Here is a 16,020-nt window from a genome sequence, read left to right on the forward strand (position 1 = left end):
AATAAAAAAACATGTTTTCAGGGAAATGTGTCTTGGAAGTAACTCCCCCTCCTCCCCAGATTTTTCTCTCTGGTTCTTGTAAAACGTTAGGTCAGTGGGTTCATTTTATTTTTGTTTGTTTAAAGTGGGTGAAAGTTTCCTTCTCAAGCTATTGTACTTGTATGACTTAAAAAAAAAAATACAACAATCTTTGTTTAAGAAATACAAGAACAGATGGAAATGTCAAAAGACTATCAAAATTCATACCAAAGGAAATAGCATTAATCATTGTAGAAAGCTAAAATAGCCTCTCAATAGCAATAAGAACCAAATGAATAAGAAATGTGTTGCTTCAATAATACTGAGACAGGACTGATGATTTTTCTCATTGCCTGGCACATGAACTCAATATGTATGTATATTTTAAAATGATGTTTCTCATTCTGACTTCAAGCCTGTGTTTCTCATGATGCTGTTACAGTTTCCACACATTTCACACACGTATGTGTAACTTAACTAGCGTTTCTTTTTGTAAATGGAACTGTGTTTTGGTTGTCCACTGAAATGCATTTTTATATGCATTCGTGAAGATAGGTATGACTTGCAGAGAGTGTATTTGTATGTTCTGTTTTAAACAATTAAAGAATCCTAGAATAGCATGGGTTGGAAGGGACATTATTCAAAGGTCATCTAGTTCAACCCCCCTGCAATAAGCATGGACATCTTCAACTAGACTAAGCTGCCCAACTGTTAATACTGCAGTATTAACTTTGATTTCAGTATCTTGAAGCATTAAAAAATCTCCTACAAATCTTTTGTTTGAGCCTGTATATAGCTGTGTCAGCATAAGATTTTCTGGTGCTATTTTTCAAGGCATTGTTTCTATAATCACAAGGGTGTGACAGGGCCCTCTTGGGGTACAGCTGATAAGTTAGGGCAATTTTTTGAGGAAAATATGCAACAAACTTCAAATTTCTTGTTTAAGGCATTATCTATTATCATTTTTCTGTGTCACTTTGACAAGATTTAGTGTTTTCTTAAGGAACGTGCTTCTGAGAATATTCATAAATATTTATCCATCTTACATTGTACCTCTAATGAAACATTCTTTTTTTGTCTTAAGACTGTGATTTTTACCAACTTGATTTTTTCTGGCAGAACATCCTAGCGTGATACAAATATATTCGTATAACTGCTTGTAAAGATACAGCTTAGGACTATTACCTCTGCCAGCATCAGCTGCATGGTATAGCTTGGCAAAGTCACCCTTCTATAATTACATTCACATGTGATGACTCTGCCAGCAGTGCTACATATACCATCAAAACTTCCATCAGCATCAGACAATGTCTTATTTAGCTGTTCAAATTTGCACTATTACTGCAAAAGAAAAACACAGCAGATGGATAGTCTGCCTAAATTAAGGACGTCTTGTCGGAATTGTTGTAGGCAGAACAAGTATCTTCCCTATATTTTGTCTCTGCAAATTAATTTGTCTTGAGTCCTGCAAAAATATCTGTTTCCAGACAAAAGTATGTGGCATCTATAAAATTTTACTGTTCATGATATGCCACTGTGACATTTAAGTTAATGTTGCACAAAATGATAGTAACGAAAAAATTATCCAGAAAGTATGTGAATGGTACTACAGAAATCATACACTATATAATGTTTAAAGAGAGCATTCTTTTCTATTACTAGGACAATTTTCCAGAGTTAGTCTCGAAAATACATAATTTATATTCTAGTCACTTAATGTGGTTTTTCATTTTGTATTGGCACACCCCCAGTTAAATACTATCCTAACAATTTCACTCAGCTTTTCATGTCATGAAAGTGAAATCAGTTTTACTGCATAAAACACAATGAAAATACCGGAAATAAAGTATTAATAACAATAAAAAGCTACCATGCTAATTGCTTTTCACAGTTAAGAGACATGACTCCTTATGGCAAGAGGGGCCAAGTCCTCCTATCCCCACCTCAGGAAATAATCTCACTGTGATGACACAACACTTAGCAAAGCCTGACTGGTTTCAAAGGAGTAATTCTTATCAGACTGCTCATCAGAGTAGTTCTACAATCTCAAGTGTAAAGGACATAAAATCTGTAGCTTACTTTCGGACAAACGCTTAACCATTATTAAGAGTACAGTCTATTTCCAGATTACGTTTGTGCAGTTTATAATCATAAAAGAAATCAAATATAATGTAACTTACCTATAGATAAGACATCTTACTCTTTTCCTGCACAACACTTGGCATTTTTAATCAATGTGTACATAAATGAAAAGAAAAAAAGCAGATTATCATATTGTCCTTTGTAGTTCTCTTTCAAAATCTCCTGATGATAGTCTACAAGGAAATAATAAATTGCTTCTATTGTGGAAAGGTATGTATCTGGCTTCCCCTTCTGATGACGCCAAAAGCAAGTTTTCCTTGTCTTCAACTCAATTTGCAGCAACCCTGTCAAGAAAAAAAGATGACATAGATTAGACAATGTGGATTGGTGGATGGGATGCCAAACAAGTTTTAAGTTTTGTTTTCTGACTTTGCTGTGAGCCTGCTCGATGCCTGCATGCATATAACTTCTCTTCCAGTACCTCAATTTCTTTTCTGTGAAATGGAGGCAGTAATTTTATTTTCCTTTGTGTACCACTTCGAAATTTGATGCGAAGGTGCTGTAAAGGCTAGTTTACAGTCCTCATCTCCAATTAAATTTGTAGGTTAATCCTCTCATTCATACAGGTTCATAGCCTTCAGCAAACTGCGTGGTCTGTTCAGATGGGAAGAGTGAAAACCACATATACAAAGTCTCATCAGTGTTCATAAAATTAATAAACTTTACTGTTTGCAAAGCTAATAGCTTTCAGTGGAAAACAGAATGCCTCAGTTTTGCTGAACTGAGGAATATTTTGTAAGAACTAGACACTTTTCATTTGTTTAAGTGACTGAAATCTCACAGGGATTACTCGGGAGTAAGTATAAGAGAATCTGGTCATTAATTTTATTAGAAACTAAAAGCATTCCCACTTGAGATGAAAGAACGAAATTTGGTCTCTGTATGGCACATGGAAATCTTTTATCTACTATAGTCTCTTAACTGTTTTATTATTCCGATGGATTTTAAATGTCTATCTTGTTTTTTATGTTCCTTAAGAAGCACACATTTAAATTCACCTTAATGTGTAATCACTTTGTAAACAGGATGGACAGCTGCATTATAAGAAACAGTTTATACACCCATCAAGGTGTATACCAGCATCAGCTTGTAAAATTATTTCTTTCTGAACTGTTAAAATCAGATACTAAGTGTGCGTCATGGGATGGTTTAGTAAAAGTAAAAGTAACTATGGTTTTAGGATTGCTTGGAAGTTACAAAGAAGTTTCAGTAAGATCCAAATTCAGGAGTGCAAACTGGCCTATAGCCCAGCACTTGTAATTCTGTACTTTTTACCTTCAAACTACATTTAATTCTTTCTAGTGTAATTGCAAGATGGATTTAGTTGTTTCCTTTGCAGTTAGGAATGTATGATATCTTGCATAGTAAAAGAAATTTCTCCAACAGCATTTAGGAAAAAAAAGAACAACCTAAACAGGAGATTCCATCATTGAATTTAAATGTTATTGTTGTCATTTTGGAACTAAAAATTCAAAGTAACAAAGGCTAATTATTACCTCTGATAATGCTTACATAAGTATCCTAAATAGTAACAGGAAACTTCATGTTTTCCTGAAGAGGTTTCAATACTTGAATTCTCAGAACTAACACCAAAGTGAAATCTTCATCAAATTCAGCAATGTTCCCACCTTAACAGCAGTGAACTGAATTTAGGGGATAATTCCTCCAATGTAAACTCCCACCTACGTGTGGTTTGAATACAAACAACAGTCCACTGAAGGCAAGACTGCTGACACTGCTGAGCTTACTGCAAATGCAGGATCAGTTCATTTCAAACACAGAATTTTAGGATTCTTTTTTTTAACAACAAAAAAAAAAAAATCAAAGGGGCTTAAGGGTTACAGTTTTACTGAGCATGTTTCCATCATCTGTACTGTATCTATATAGCCAAAGGCAATGCTTTATTACAAATACTGATCATTCATATCAAAGCTTATTAGGGAGATATTTGGTAACAGGATTTTAATTAGCCAATACATTATACTAACATGTGGGGTTCTTTAATAAGCTGACTAGACAGCAAAGCAACATTCATCCTGCATCTAAGCCTGTCAAGCAGGGTTTATGTATTACATATAAACTTGATAGCCTGCCTCCCAGCTAAGTGCACCTTTTTCACTAATGAAAGTAATTTCAAACTCCTACATACTTTAAACTCCTGGCTCTTGCTAAATTGTTTTATCTTTTGTGGTTTTATTTAGAATACTTAAATGTAAACTTCTTGTAATGAACCTAAGACGAAAATCCTTTGCAGAATTACAAGTTTAGCTTTCAGCGATGGGAGGGTGTGGAGGGCAAGCAGGCATTCCCTTTTTGTCTGGAAAGTGATGAGGTCTTTGAAATTACCATGGGACAAAGAACTCTACTAGAAAAAGTAACCAAGCCATGCATAACAGGGCTTTCAGCAACCTGGTCCAGTGGAAGGTGTCCCTGCCCATGGCAGGGGGGTTGGAACAAGTGTTCTTTAAGGTTCCTTTCAACCCAAACCATTCTACAACATACTTGCACCCTAGATCCCTCATTCACCTTCTAGTGGCCTGCCTGCCCCTAATGTGTATAGAAATGTTTCCTGGGTCTCCTGAGAAAGCAGATAGCCATCTGCAAAGGAAATCTTTCTGGCTTCCTTCAGAGGCCATTCAAACTACTGTTCTGTTGTCTAAGATGACACCTTCCATTCTGTCAGACTGAGGAAACTTGTTTCAATGGAGAAGTGAGAAAATCAGTGTAAATGCTCTCTTAATACTAGTCTTACCATTGTGTGAAACAAATTATAGGACACCAAAAATAACTGAATCTTTGGCTACAGCACTGAAATAGGCTGTTGAAGCTCTCACATATATTCAGATACAAGGTTAGGCATATGCTTATCATATTCAGGTCTGTTAGAGATGTGTATTTCCCTTAATTGTTTCTGTAGCAAAAACATCTCAATATCAACTTTTTTTTTTTTTTTTACCTTGAAGTCGTTCATCAGTTATTATTTTGTTAGTTTGATTCCAGGTACTGTCGATAAATATTATTTTCTTCAGTCTAGTGCCTTCATTCCCATTGGTTGAGATGCATTCATTTAGATTTTTTCCTTCTTCTTTAGGTTCTAGTTTTGCTTGCTTAAGAAATGGTTCTCTGGAACAGTCATTATCATTAGCACAAGTGCCTTTCTTAACATACTTTTGGAGATGGAAAGCAATATCTTTTACTGAAATTGAATTGGGACCAGGAAATATAAGTGCTATCTAAACAAAGAAAAAGAAATGTGAATGTTAGCAAGATCTAATGAAACACCAGGAATTGTTTCATTAAAGAACAGAGATTTTCTACCCTCATCCACGAACATTTAAGTCAGGACAAGATGAAAAAGTATCTCATAAAAAATATTCTATTGTCTAAAAGGATAAAAGACTATGTTAAAACAATGAATACTTGTTAGAGATCTTTGGATATCACCTCCATGCTTCTACTACCAATTCTAATACTTTGTAAATAACAGCTTTTTCATCCTAGATAATGGTGTCAGCCCTGAGAAAATTCAGATTTCACCTGTCATTGCCATGTGTGGGGCAGGAAGGCCATAAAAAATAGTTTCACATTTTATTCATGAGTCTTGGTTAAGAAGAAAAAAATCTCTTCTGCCCTTGTGTCTATTGCAGGTCCCACAAGTATCTTGTATGAAAAAGACCAGTGATGGCCTTAGTGTTTTTTTCAGTTGCTTACTGCAGCGTTCAGAATCTGTGACTTGGAAAGGCTGGACAATACAAAGTTACTGCAGTATCTTCCCTGTTCCTTATTCTGCCTTTTTAGCTTCCTACCTCTTTGCCACCTCTGCTTTCCTTGAAGAAAATAATGTGTATATGAGATACATATCTTTTCTTCTTCATGTAGTCAAACATTATAATTACATCAAATGTGTAAATTTCAGATTAATCACACTATTTAAATGAGCATAGCTCAAATTTTCAGGCTCTGTCCTGACTGAAGTAGGCATTTTAGGTTTTCTCTGAAATAGGGAATGTTAAAAATTTAAAAGAAATTTAAATACTGCAGCTGCTGAATAGGGTGAGCACAACAAGTAACTGCTATTCAACTGGCTCTAAGTTGAATACTTTCATGTGTTTGTGAAAATATGTTTGGGCAAAGTATTTCTTATGGTACACAGTGAATCAAACTATATGTTATCTAAGGTGGCAAATACAGGACATTCAAGGTGGTTAAGTAGTACTACGGTTTTTATAAGCTTTGTAAGACACTCCATAACCACTGTATATTTTGAGAGAGTGCAAGATAAGAGTGGACTGGATTAACAGAACAGTGCTTCCCTCCCACTTCTATCCAGCACAGTCCAGTACCACTACAGGAGGAAGTTCAGAAGATTCCTCTGCATCTCCCCAGCACAAAGCCCAGATATCTATATGGAATTTCTTACTTCATGTCTTTTTTCTTCGTATTCTGGAATGCAGGGGTATTTATATATTGTAACATCATCAGGTGCCAGGAGCTTAGCATGCACAGCAGTGCTTTTGCCATCTGTTTCATTTGGGTGTTTAATGATGTCAATCTTCAAAGGTAACTACAGTAAAAAGAAAATAAATAAGCAATTATTTATGACCATATATGCAGGTACAAACTTTTATGCAAGATCCAGCAGAAATCCCTATGGACATGTAATTAAGAAATATTTGACAATTTCTGACAATGTTTTTAACAGGTTTAGAACTAAACCAGAGACAAGTGACATGAAGCACCTGTTACATTCAGTTCATCTAGATACTTGAGCAAGCAATTAATGCAATTTGGAATGCTGCAGCACTAGTGTGATAAAACATTTAGGAATAGTATCTCTAAGGTAAATAATATGTGGTCTTGATTTGATCAATATAATGGTTGTAAATACGAATGCTTATCTGTGTTAGATATTCACCTCATTGCAAAAATGGCAGTTTCAATGAAAATGCACTTACTTAAATACACTAGGTCAAATTTCCAAAGTGCTCCTAAAATATGTATTTTCATGATGCATTCAAACTACAGAGTGTCTTCAAAATGCATTTTAGTTCCTAGGTGATTCTGCAAAATATCAGTCCTCTGATGATTTATCCAAGTACTTTAGCTGAAAGGCATTAGGCTTTTTAGTCTTTATTTGTGTTATCTGAATTATACAACCATGACATTTAGGAATGCCTTTTAGCTCACATTTCCATTTTATGTAAAATTTCTATGGACAGAAATTATGGACAAATCATTTTTTGTTCCCAATGTGCTCTGTTCTGGCCAGAGTTCTTAGACACTGAAGAATGAAGGTAAGAGCACTGTACAGAAACTTTTAAGAACTAAGTGAAAACAACCATTTGCACAAGAAGCTGAGTGATTCAGCATACCTTCCCATCCAGCAGATATGTAAATGAGGATTGGAACACTGTCAGTGTTTGTACACATAATTCCTCACATAAGAAGAATTTTACCTAACTGTATCTTATAGCTGTACTTAATAGCTGTGTTCAGGATGGACATCCTTACTGAATTAATCAGAAATGAAACATCCACAGACAGACTGTTCTCCATTCCTAGTAACTAAAAGGCACAAGAACATTATAAAAAATCTGTATGAAATATTAACCTTCACAGTTGGAATTTCTTTGGTAGGGACAGTTTCAACAGGAACAAAGCATGTATAACAATAAAACATCCTTGAGCTACTGCATCGAGGACATTTTGATCTCCCACTCTTCTTTGCCTTTTCAAGTACTTCCTGCGATGCAAGCTGTAGCTGTTGAAGTGGGTTATCTTGAAACGATGATGGAGCCTGCGGTTCTACACTTTTCAAACATTCAGAATTTCTTCTTGGTTCTTGAGAGTTTTCTTCATTTACCAGTGTAGGTGAATTTAAAGACATGGTTAGCTGAAACAGACAGTATGCTGCTGCTGTTAAATAAAATCTGTGAACTAATTTATTAGAAATGATTCTGTATGATCCAATTTAGCAAAAAATACTCATCAAAGAAGGTATTTCCTGTTAACAGAAAGAAACACAAAATCATCTGATTCAGCTGTTATAGCACAAGAACTCCAAACAGATTTCAGGAGAGTATGAGATAAATGGCTAGAAGGAACTCGAGATCTGTATTCTTAATGCACATATGTGCACATTCATCATTTCACTGAGGCAAATTCTCCCACTCAACCTGTGCAGAACTACTTTTTTCCTTTAGTAGGATCACTGTCTAAAAGCTTGTGAAAACACTGGTAGACACCATTTACCTGGATGAATAGTCCCATTAGTCTTCAGCATGACTACTGACAATGAATTAAATGTCTACAGGATAGAAATTTGTAAGAGATAATTGCACAAAATCAGATTTCTGTCCTGAATTTTAGTGTGTGTGGGCAAATCAAACTACCTGAATGAAATCCCTGATGACAGAACTTTGTGAGATAAAAGAAATCTTCCAGGAGCAAGGCTTGAGGCTGAAAAATTAAGTCTTAAGAGCTAAAACACTGCTTTGGTGCTCCATATACCAGAAAGTAAGTGCTGACCCAGTCTAGGCTCATTCTGCAACTTCGTATTTATTGAGTAACGTTTTTTATTTCAGGCTTTCTGCAGGACAGATGTTGTCTCATCCTTTGTAGCTGGCATAAAATTTTCACTGTGTACTCTCAGTAATGTTTTGGAAACCTGACTGTATGCCCATACCCGATCCAGCCAGAATTAGCACTGCTGTGTGCAGAAGCTCACAGGCATAGTTTTAGCAGAACCCTTCTGACTAGATCACTCTCTGGTCTTAAAAGCAGTTCCCAGGCAGGAGCCTGCACAGCCTGCAGTAGTTATAAACTGCCTTTTGCACTCTGTGCTGCATCACTTGAAATGAAAGAAGTCATTCTCAGTATTTACTTTCAGCTAATTTAGGTTTACTTTTTCATGTCAGGGATCACACTTGTGAAATGATGTAACAAACCAGTCATGTTTTACAAAAACAAACAAACAATAATTTCTGAGATGTGATCCAAAATTAAGTGTTTAAATAAAACCAAGTGTAATTTAATTGAGAAATAACAAAACCAAAACACACTAACTTTCCAATAAAAATTTAAAATTAATCCCAGAAATATTAAGTTGTTTTTTTCTTGTAAAATTAAATACTCATGCATGCTATGATACCTTCCTCTCCTCTGCTGCCAACTCTAACTTTTGAAAGGTCAGGGGTGTCCGTTCAAATTAGCATAAAATCTAATATGCATACAACTTTTATAGTGCAACTTGCTCTCACATATCTCTTAGATAAAGCAAATATACCCAACATCTCATGGTTCCACACAGAGCAAAGACAGTGAGAGGCCCTGTAATTTGGCATGCATTCCCAGCCTGCTTCTTTTCTGTATAATGTCTTAAGGCACTGTGTTCAACTATGACACCCCAAAGCACTTTATTGATACTGAGGAGGTATGCTGCACTAACGGCACAAGAAAACTTTTATAGTCTCAAAAGAGCAGCTGTTCACAGTTACAGCAGCGTATGTTCAGTTTACTTTTCAAAAGAAGACAACAATGGAGTTTACAATTTTAAGACTGTAAATAACATCTACACCTGATCTCCGAAACCCCAACACATCACTGCCGCTGCACAGGGCCCTCTGCATTCCAACTGCAATCCTAAAACAACTTAAAAATCTCAGCCGGGACAAAGTGATTTTGTGTCAAGCTCATGAAGTGCCAGAAAACGCTCATCCCGGTTACTGCCGGGTGCTCACGCACCTCTGCTCGCTCCTGTCTGCTGAGCACTGCGGAAGCAGCACGGTTAGGTCCGGCTGTGGGTAGACAGCTTCTGGGGCACACCGCCCATGCCCTCAACACTGACCCAGGGGTTCCGACAACATACAGGACTGGGGCTTTCTGCAGCAAGGAAGCGGCGGAGCTGCATAAAACAGGCAGTAGGAAATGCACCGGTACTCTGAAGAGCGCAGCCCTCCGCTGCTGGGATTTCTCCCGGAAACAACAAAGCACTTCTGCCCCGGCACGCCTGCATGGCCCTGTCCCTGTCTCCCAGAGGCACCAAGGCCTTTGTGGGCCCAGTGGAGGCCACAGTGGCAGTGTGGGGCCGCTTCACCCCGCGCAGAGAGCGGCCAGGCCGCCTCGGGGCCCCGCCCGCCAAAGCGGCGGTGCCTCCGCGATGCGCTCCCTCGGCTCTCCTCCCCGCCGTGGCCTCGCCGCCCTCGCGGTGGGGCGGGAGAGCTCCGCACCCGCTCAGGCTCCGCTCCTCACCCGCTCCCTCTGGTCCGGCCCCTCCGCGGGCCGGCGCTCGCCGCAGAGGACTGCCCAGCTCTTCCGCGGCCCTCGCAGCCCCCGGAACGAAAGTGTTGGGCTCGGCCAGCGCGGGAAGGAGGGGACCGGAAGAGCGGGCGCGGAGGAGCGCTGTTCGGCGGGAACAGTTGCTAGGGGCCCTTAGTGACAGCGCGTGCGGCGCGGGAGGCAGCGCGTGCCGGCTGCGGCCGCTGAGGAGGCGCGTGGCGTGCCCACGCGACAGGCAGGCAGGCGTTCACTGACTGACACTGACTGACATTGACTGACATTGACTGACACTGACTGACACTGACTGACATTGACTGACACTGACTGACACTGACTGACACTGACTGACATTGACTCACTGACTGACACTGACACTGACTGACATTGACTCACTGACTGACACTGACTGACACTGACATTGACTCACTGACTGACACTGACACTGACTGACATTGACTGACTGACTGGCACTGACTGACTGACATTGACTGACTGACATTGACTGACTGACATTGACACTGACTGACACTGACTGACATTGACTGACCGACATTGACACTGACTGGCACTGACTGACACTGACTGACACTGACTGACATTGACTGACCGACATTGACACTGACTGACTGACTGGCACTGACTGACATTGACTGACTGGCTGACACTGACTGACTGACTGACTGACATTGACTGACATTGACTGACTGACACTGACTGACTGACACTGACTGACTGACATTGACTGACATTGACATTGACTGGCACTGACACTGACTGACATTGACTGACACTGACATTGACTGACACTGACCCTGACAGACTGACACTGACTGACATTGACATTGACTGACACTGACTGACACAGACTGACTGACATTGACACTGACAGACTGACACTGACACTGACAGACTGACTGGCATTGACTGACACTGACAGACTGACACTGACTGGCACTGACTGACACTGACAGACTGACTGACACTGAATGACTGACACTGACAGACTGACACTGACAGACACTGACAGACTGACACTGACTGACACTGACTGACTGACCCTGACTGACACTGACAGACTGACTGACACTGACTGACTGACAGACACTGACAGACTGACACTGACACTGACAGACTGACATTGACTGACACTGACTGACTTTGACTGAGTGACACTGACAGACTGACATTGACTGACTGATACAGACTGACTGACACTGACTGACTGACACTGATTGACACTGACTGACTGACATTGACTTTGACTGACTGACACTGACTGACTGACACTGATTGACACTAACACTGACTGACACTGACAGACTGGCATTGCCTGACTGACACTAACTGACTGACATTGACAGACTGACTGACATTGACTGACTGATACTGACTGGCTGACACTGACTGACACTGATTGACACTGACTGACATTGACTGACTGACATTGACTGACTGACACTGACAGACTGACATTGACTGACTGACTGACACTGACAGACTGACTGAGGGGTCCCAGGGCCCTTCTCCACTGCAGGATGTCCTCCCCCCACACGCCTCCGTGGCCAGCGGTCTGGCGACAGCTCGGAGTGACCCCGATAGATGAAGGACATGTCAGAGCACCCCGAGGCAGGGACTCCCTCCTTAGGGACCTGCTCTGGTGTTGGATTTTATGTTTATTTGAGGGCATCTGGCCCCGAACCGGCTCTTTCACGTGTTGTGTGACAAAAATCTGAACAGAGAGCACATCCCGTTGCCTGAAGGTTGAAATCCCCCCTGTTCCCTCCCAGGTTTTCTCAGCCCGTGTGAAACGTCTCCTCAGGCGTTTCCTCTGGGCGGTGGCAGCACCCTGCGGGTCTGTCTGCCTTGTAGAAGCACCTGGAACCTGCTGTGCTGGGATCTGAGAGGTTTGCTTCATGCCCTTGTTAACTCTGGGGAAGCTAGGTAGGATTTCTTTACCTGTATTTTTTCCCCGTGCCTATTAGTATTCTTGCTGCATAGTTATGGCTGACTTCAGGAGCTGTTAGTATATTGTGTTAGTATATTCCTTTCTTGTTTTGCAGCTCTCCCTAAATAGTGCGTGGGATCTTTCCTGCAGAATTCCTTGGCCTGCCTGAGGATGCTGCTCTACGGTAGCATTTACCCAATATTCAGTGTTCAGTAACTCCATTTTTAGGTTGAAGTAGCTAAACTAAACCAGTAATTTTGGTATAGAGAATATTTCTCTCAACTCAGTGAATTGAAGTCTGTGATATATTAGTTGTAATAGCCTTAGGGGGGAAAGTTGACATTGTAGGGAGACTTTATGCCAAACTTTGATCTCAATTACACCCCCAAAACCTCACTGACTTCAGTGGTTTTACATTTGGAGCAGAGGATTTCTACCAGCATTCTGTTGTTGTTTGTTTTGTTTTGACTTGCTCAGTTTTTCATGCCAGCACTATGAAATGCATTGCGGTAGTACAAAAAATGTTGACATTTCACCATAGTTTTTATCTCCTTATGCTGTGCCTATGCATCTTGATGTAGTTAATTATGTCAAAATAAAAAATGTTTACTGAACACAAAGAAGACTTCTATAATAGTTCCTAAATTCTTTCTTGCTGCATTTAATTTCAGTAGGTTTTACTAAATGCACTTTGTTTGAATGATCTCTTTGGGTACTTCTTGTCTAGGAGCAAGCAGCCTGCTCAATACTTAAGAGCAGGCTCTGAAATCTGAATTACTTCTTTGTATACTTTTATTCTATACAGTTACTTGCACAAAAGCTGTGATATTAACAAAACTGATTTTAGGAATGGTTGCTGTATCGTTTTTGCTTGAGGTTCTTAATTTCACAGTTGGCTAAAATTATTACTCTTTTCAAACCAGTATTTCTCACACATGGTTTCTGCTCAGATATGATGGTGTAGTTTTGAGGTTTTAATTATTCTGAGCTTGGAAGATATCAGGTGATGGATTTCAGTGAGACTTTGGTTAACCTGCAACTCTGACATTCTTCCAACTTCGAAACCTTTATGTAAGAACAGTGCTGCTTTTTTTTCCAGTATTTTTTAGTAGTACACAATGTAAATGTTTTGTATGGAGGTACTGAGAAGATGATGGAAGTTCTGCCTTTATGATTAATGGTCCTTACGTATTTTCCACATCTTTAGCATGTTTCTTGGCATCTAAGAATGTGTGCTAGTATTCTGCTTATTGGAAGAAATGACAGTGCAGGTGCTCTATGTGTGCTGTTGTGATAACTTTTGATTGTCATGTTTAGTTATCTGAAGTTTAAATATTTGTTAATGTAGGTTATTTTAGGGTTTTCTGGTGCAAACAATTCTTACTATATGTCTGCAGGAAATGCAAGAGCCTCCTTTTACTTATGAAGAATTCTTATGTTCTGAAGATTTGGTGAGTCCAACTGCTTATTATTTTAACTACCCATGTATATGGTGAATTGAAGAAGCAGGAGGCAGGTCCTGAGCAAAGCCATGTGAATGTAAATACTGAGAATTGAGTTTGAGCGTAGATTGTATTTCCAGGACCCTCAGGCACTGGAAACTAAGAGGTTTGTAGAAATGGCAAACCTTTAAGAGAGCAGTCTCTCTGTTAACTGCCTTTTTTTTTAAAGCTAACCCATGGAGGAAAATTTCTGTTTGTTGTACAGTGATTTTCTGCTGTTGTTAAAGTATGCTTGAGTGATGACACTGGATCAAGCGTGTTTAAAATATTTGGTCAGTCCACAGTATTACTAACATAACAGAAAGTCCTGAACCCTGAGGCAAAAAGCTCTGATGAGTATGAAAAGGGGAATAGCTAGTTTTGCTTTTTAATGAGTTGCTTTCTTTTCTTGTATTGATAAGGCTGCTGGGGAAATCCTTGAATATGTGTTTCTTTTCTTAAAGAACTTAATATAATGTGGTTACCAATGGTTCATTGAAATTACATTCTTTTTAGAGAAAACAGAACTTTCCTTTTGACCTGCCTACATTATTTTCAAGTATTGATTCACTCAAAGCCTTTAACTACAGAGCTATGGGAAAAATTACTCTTTTGCTATGAACCAGAACTTCTTCTATCACAGGAACAAAGAAATAAAAAATGATAAAAAGAATTTCAGTGGACAGAACATTCCATAATAAGTTTTTTGTCTCTTTAAAACGTATATTTTTAGGAGGAGCAATTGGACATAAAAGTGGAGACATTTTCATTTGGCATCATGTCAAAACAAAATATTACTATGTTTTAGTGTTCTAATTGGTTTTACTCTCTTTTTACCCTAAAATAAACATTTGTGTATTAATAGTTTGCATTTTTTTTTTAAAGCAGTAATTTGTCTTACTGCCCTGCTATTAAGAAAGAACATGTCATTGTCTTTCAGCTCTACTAGAGGGTTTAAGACCACATTAATTACTCTGTATTAGCACTTAGTAAGTTATTTTCCAAAAGTGATGAGTTTGATGATTAACTTCAAGTGACTACCCTTGGTTTCAACAATTTGCTCAAATATTTAAGCTGTTAGTTTAAATTCTTTGCTAGATCAAGGAACAGAGTTTCCTCCTGTGTTTCCACTTCTGTTCTCAACAGATGGAAGGCGTTACTGTCCTTTCTGAGAACTTAAAGTGCACACGATTTTATTTGTCTCTTTAGAAACATAGTAACTTTTTTTTTCCTTGAGTTATCTCCTTCTGTAACTAAAAGGTTACAGTCTTTTTAATTACTCGGTGTCTGCTCTAATGGGCCTCCCTTTCCTGTCCTATTTCTGTTTTTGTCTTTTTGAGATGATGTAATCAGCTCTGAATGCAGCACATGGGAGAGGAGGAAATTGCAGTTGACGTTAACAATGTTGCCAAAATTATAGTCTTACAAGGTATATGTAAAATGCATTTATACTGGTATTACAATTCTTTTCGCAAAGTAAAGTTCATTACTTTTGTATCATTTTCAGAAATAACTATTTTTACCATGTACTGAGTGCCGAAGGAATGGCCAAATTGTGCATCTCTCAGTGAGCCTTGTTCTAAAACGATTATTCTTTCAGGGCTGTATGTAAATATCTGTATGAGTATGTTCCATTGACCATCAATGGTCATCCACACTCAGATTTGGAGAAGGGAATAAACACAAGTATCGAACTGGAGAAACCCACTGAAAAAATATTCTCATTATGATGTGAACCGGCATATCTAGAGGAATATCTCATGACCTTGAACAGACAAACTGACAGGCATTGTCTCAGATAAGTGTTATAGCTTTGCCTCAGTTTGCAAGTGTGAAGTGTCAAGTTTATAAATTAAAAAATGCTGATAAGCTGAAGTCCCAGTTCTGCCTGGGTTTTAGAAACATTTTGTGTCAAGCCTAAACAAAGTGCAAGCAAAAGGCTATGAAAACATGTTGTTCTTCACAGACCTTGGTATTATAAAGGAAAGATGAGAGTACTGAAAGACCAAAAAGGTGGTTTTAAGCCTTCCAATAATTCCAATGGTGCAGTAGAAGTATACTACTGCATGTATGTTGTGTGTTAAGTTTTGTGCACATACACATTTAATTGTAGACCTGGACATATAAAAAGTCTGCCTGATTACAGCTGGTAGCCAG

At 38.9% G+C, this 16,020-nt stretch overlaps 1 protein-coding gene and 1 long non-coding RNA gene across 10 annotated transcripts in view; one reads left to right on the forward strand and one right to left on the reverse strand.

Moving 5' to 3' along the window:
* Positions 1–951: 951 nt before the first annotated feature.
* On the reverse strand, positions 952–10,562 carry DTWD1 (DTW domain containing 1). Of its 2 annotated transcripts, none has more exons than XM_061446912.1 (5): positions 10,411–10,562; positions 7,772–8,053; positions 6,581–6,724; positions 5,117–5,393; positions 952–2,444 (listed from the first exon to the last, which is right to left on the reverse strand). In XM_061446912.1, exons 2-5 carry the CDS (start codon positions 8,045–8,047, stop codon positions 2,215–2,217), a joined length of 927 nt encoding a protein of 308 aa, XP_061302896.1. In that variant the 5' UTR covers positions 8,048–8,053; positions 10,411–10,562; the 3' UTR covers positions 952–2,214. The 2 variants fall into 2 exon arrangements, with proteins under 2 accessions (XP_061302896.1, XP_061302895.1); XM_061446911.1 differs by lacking the exon at positions 10,411–10,562 and adding an exon at positions 9,737–9,789.
* Positions 10,563–13,507: 2,945 nt separating this feature from the next.
* Positions 13,508–16,020, forward strand: part of LOC133265956 (uncharacterized) — a 119,662-nt gene continuing 117,149 nt past the window's right edge. For 7 of the 8 annotated variants that reach the window (XR_009742197.1, XR_009742193.1, XR_009742196.1 and 4 more), the window contains exon 1: positions 13,508–15,876. This is a non-coding gene — a long non-coding RNA (uncharacterized LOC133265956). The remainder of the gene's footprint in view (positions 15,877–16,020) is intronic. The other variant, XR_009742195.1, reaches the window with a different exon arrangement.

Source organism: Pezoporus flaviventris, unplaced genomic scaffold (assembly GCF_033815535.1).
Source record: "Pezoporus flaviventris isolate CSIRO_AGI_PZ_B2104156 unplaced genomic scaffold, CSIRO_AGI_Pfla_v1 ptg000006l, whole genome shotgun sequence".
Taxonomy (NCBI): domain Eukaryota; kingdom Metazoa; phylum Chordata; class Aves; order Psittaciformes; family Psittacidae; genus Pezoporus; species Pezoporus flaviventris.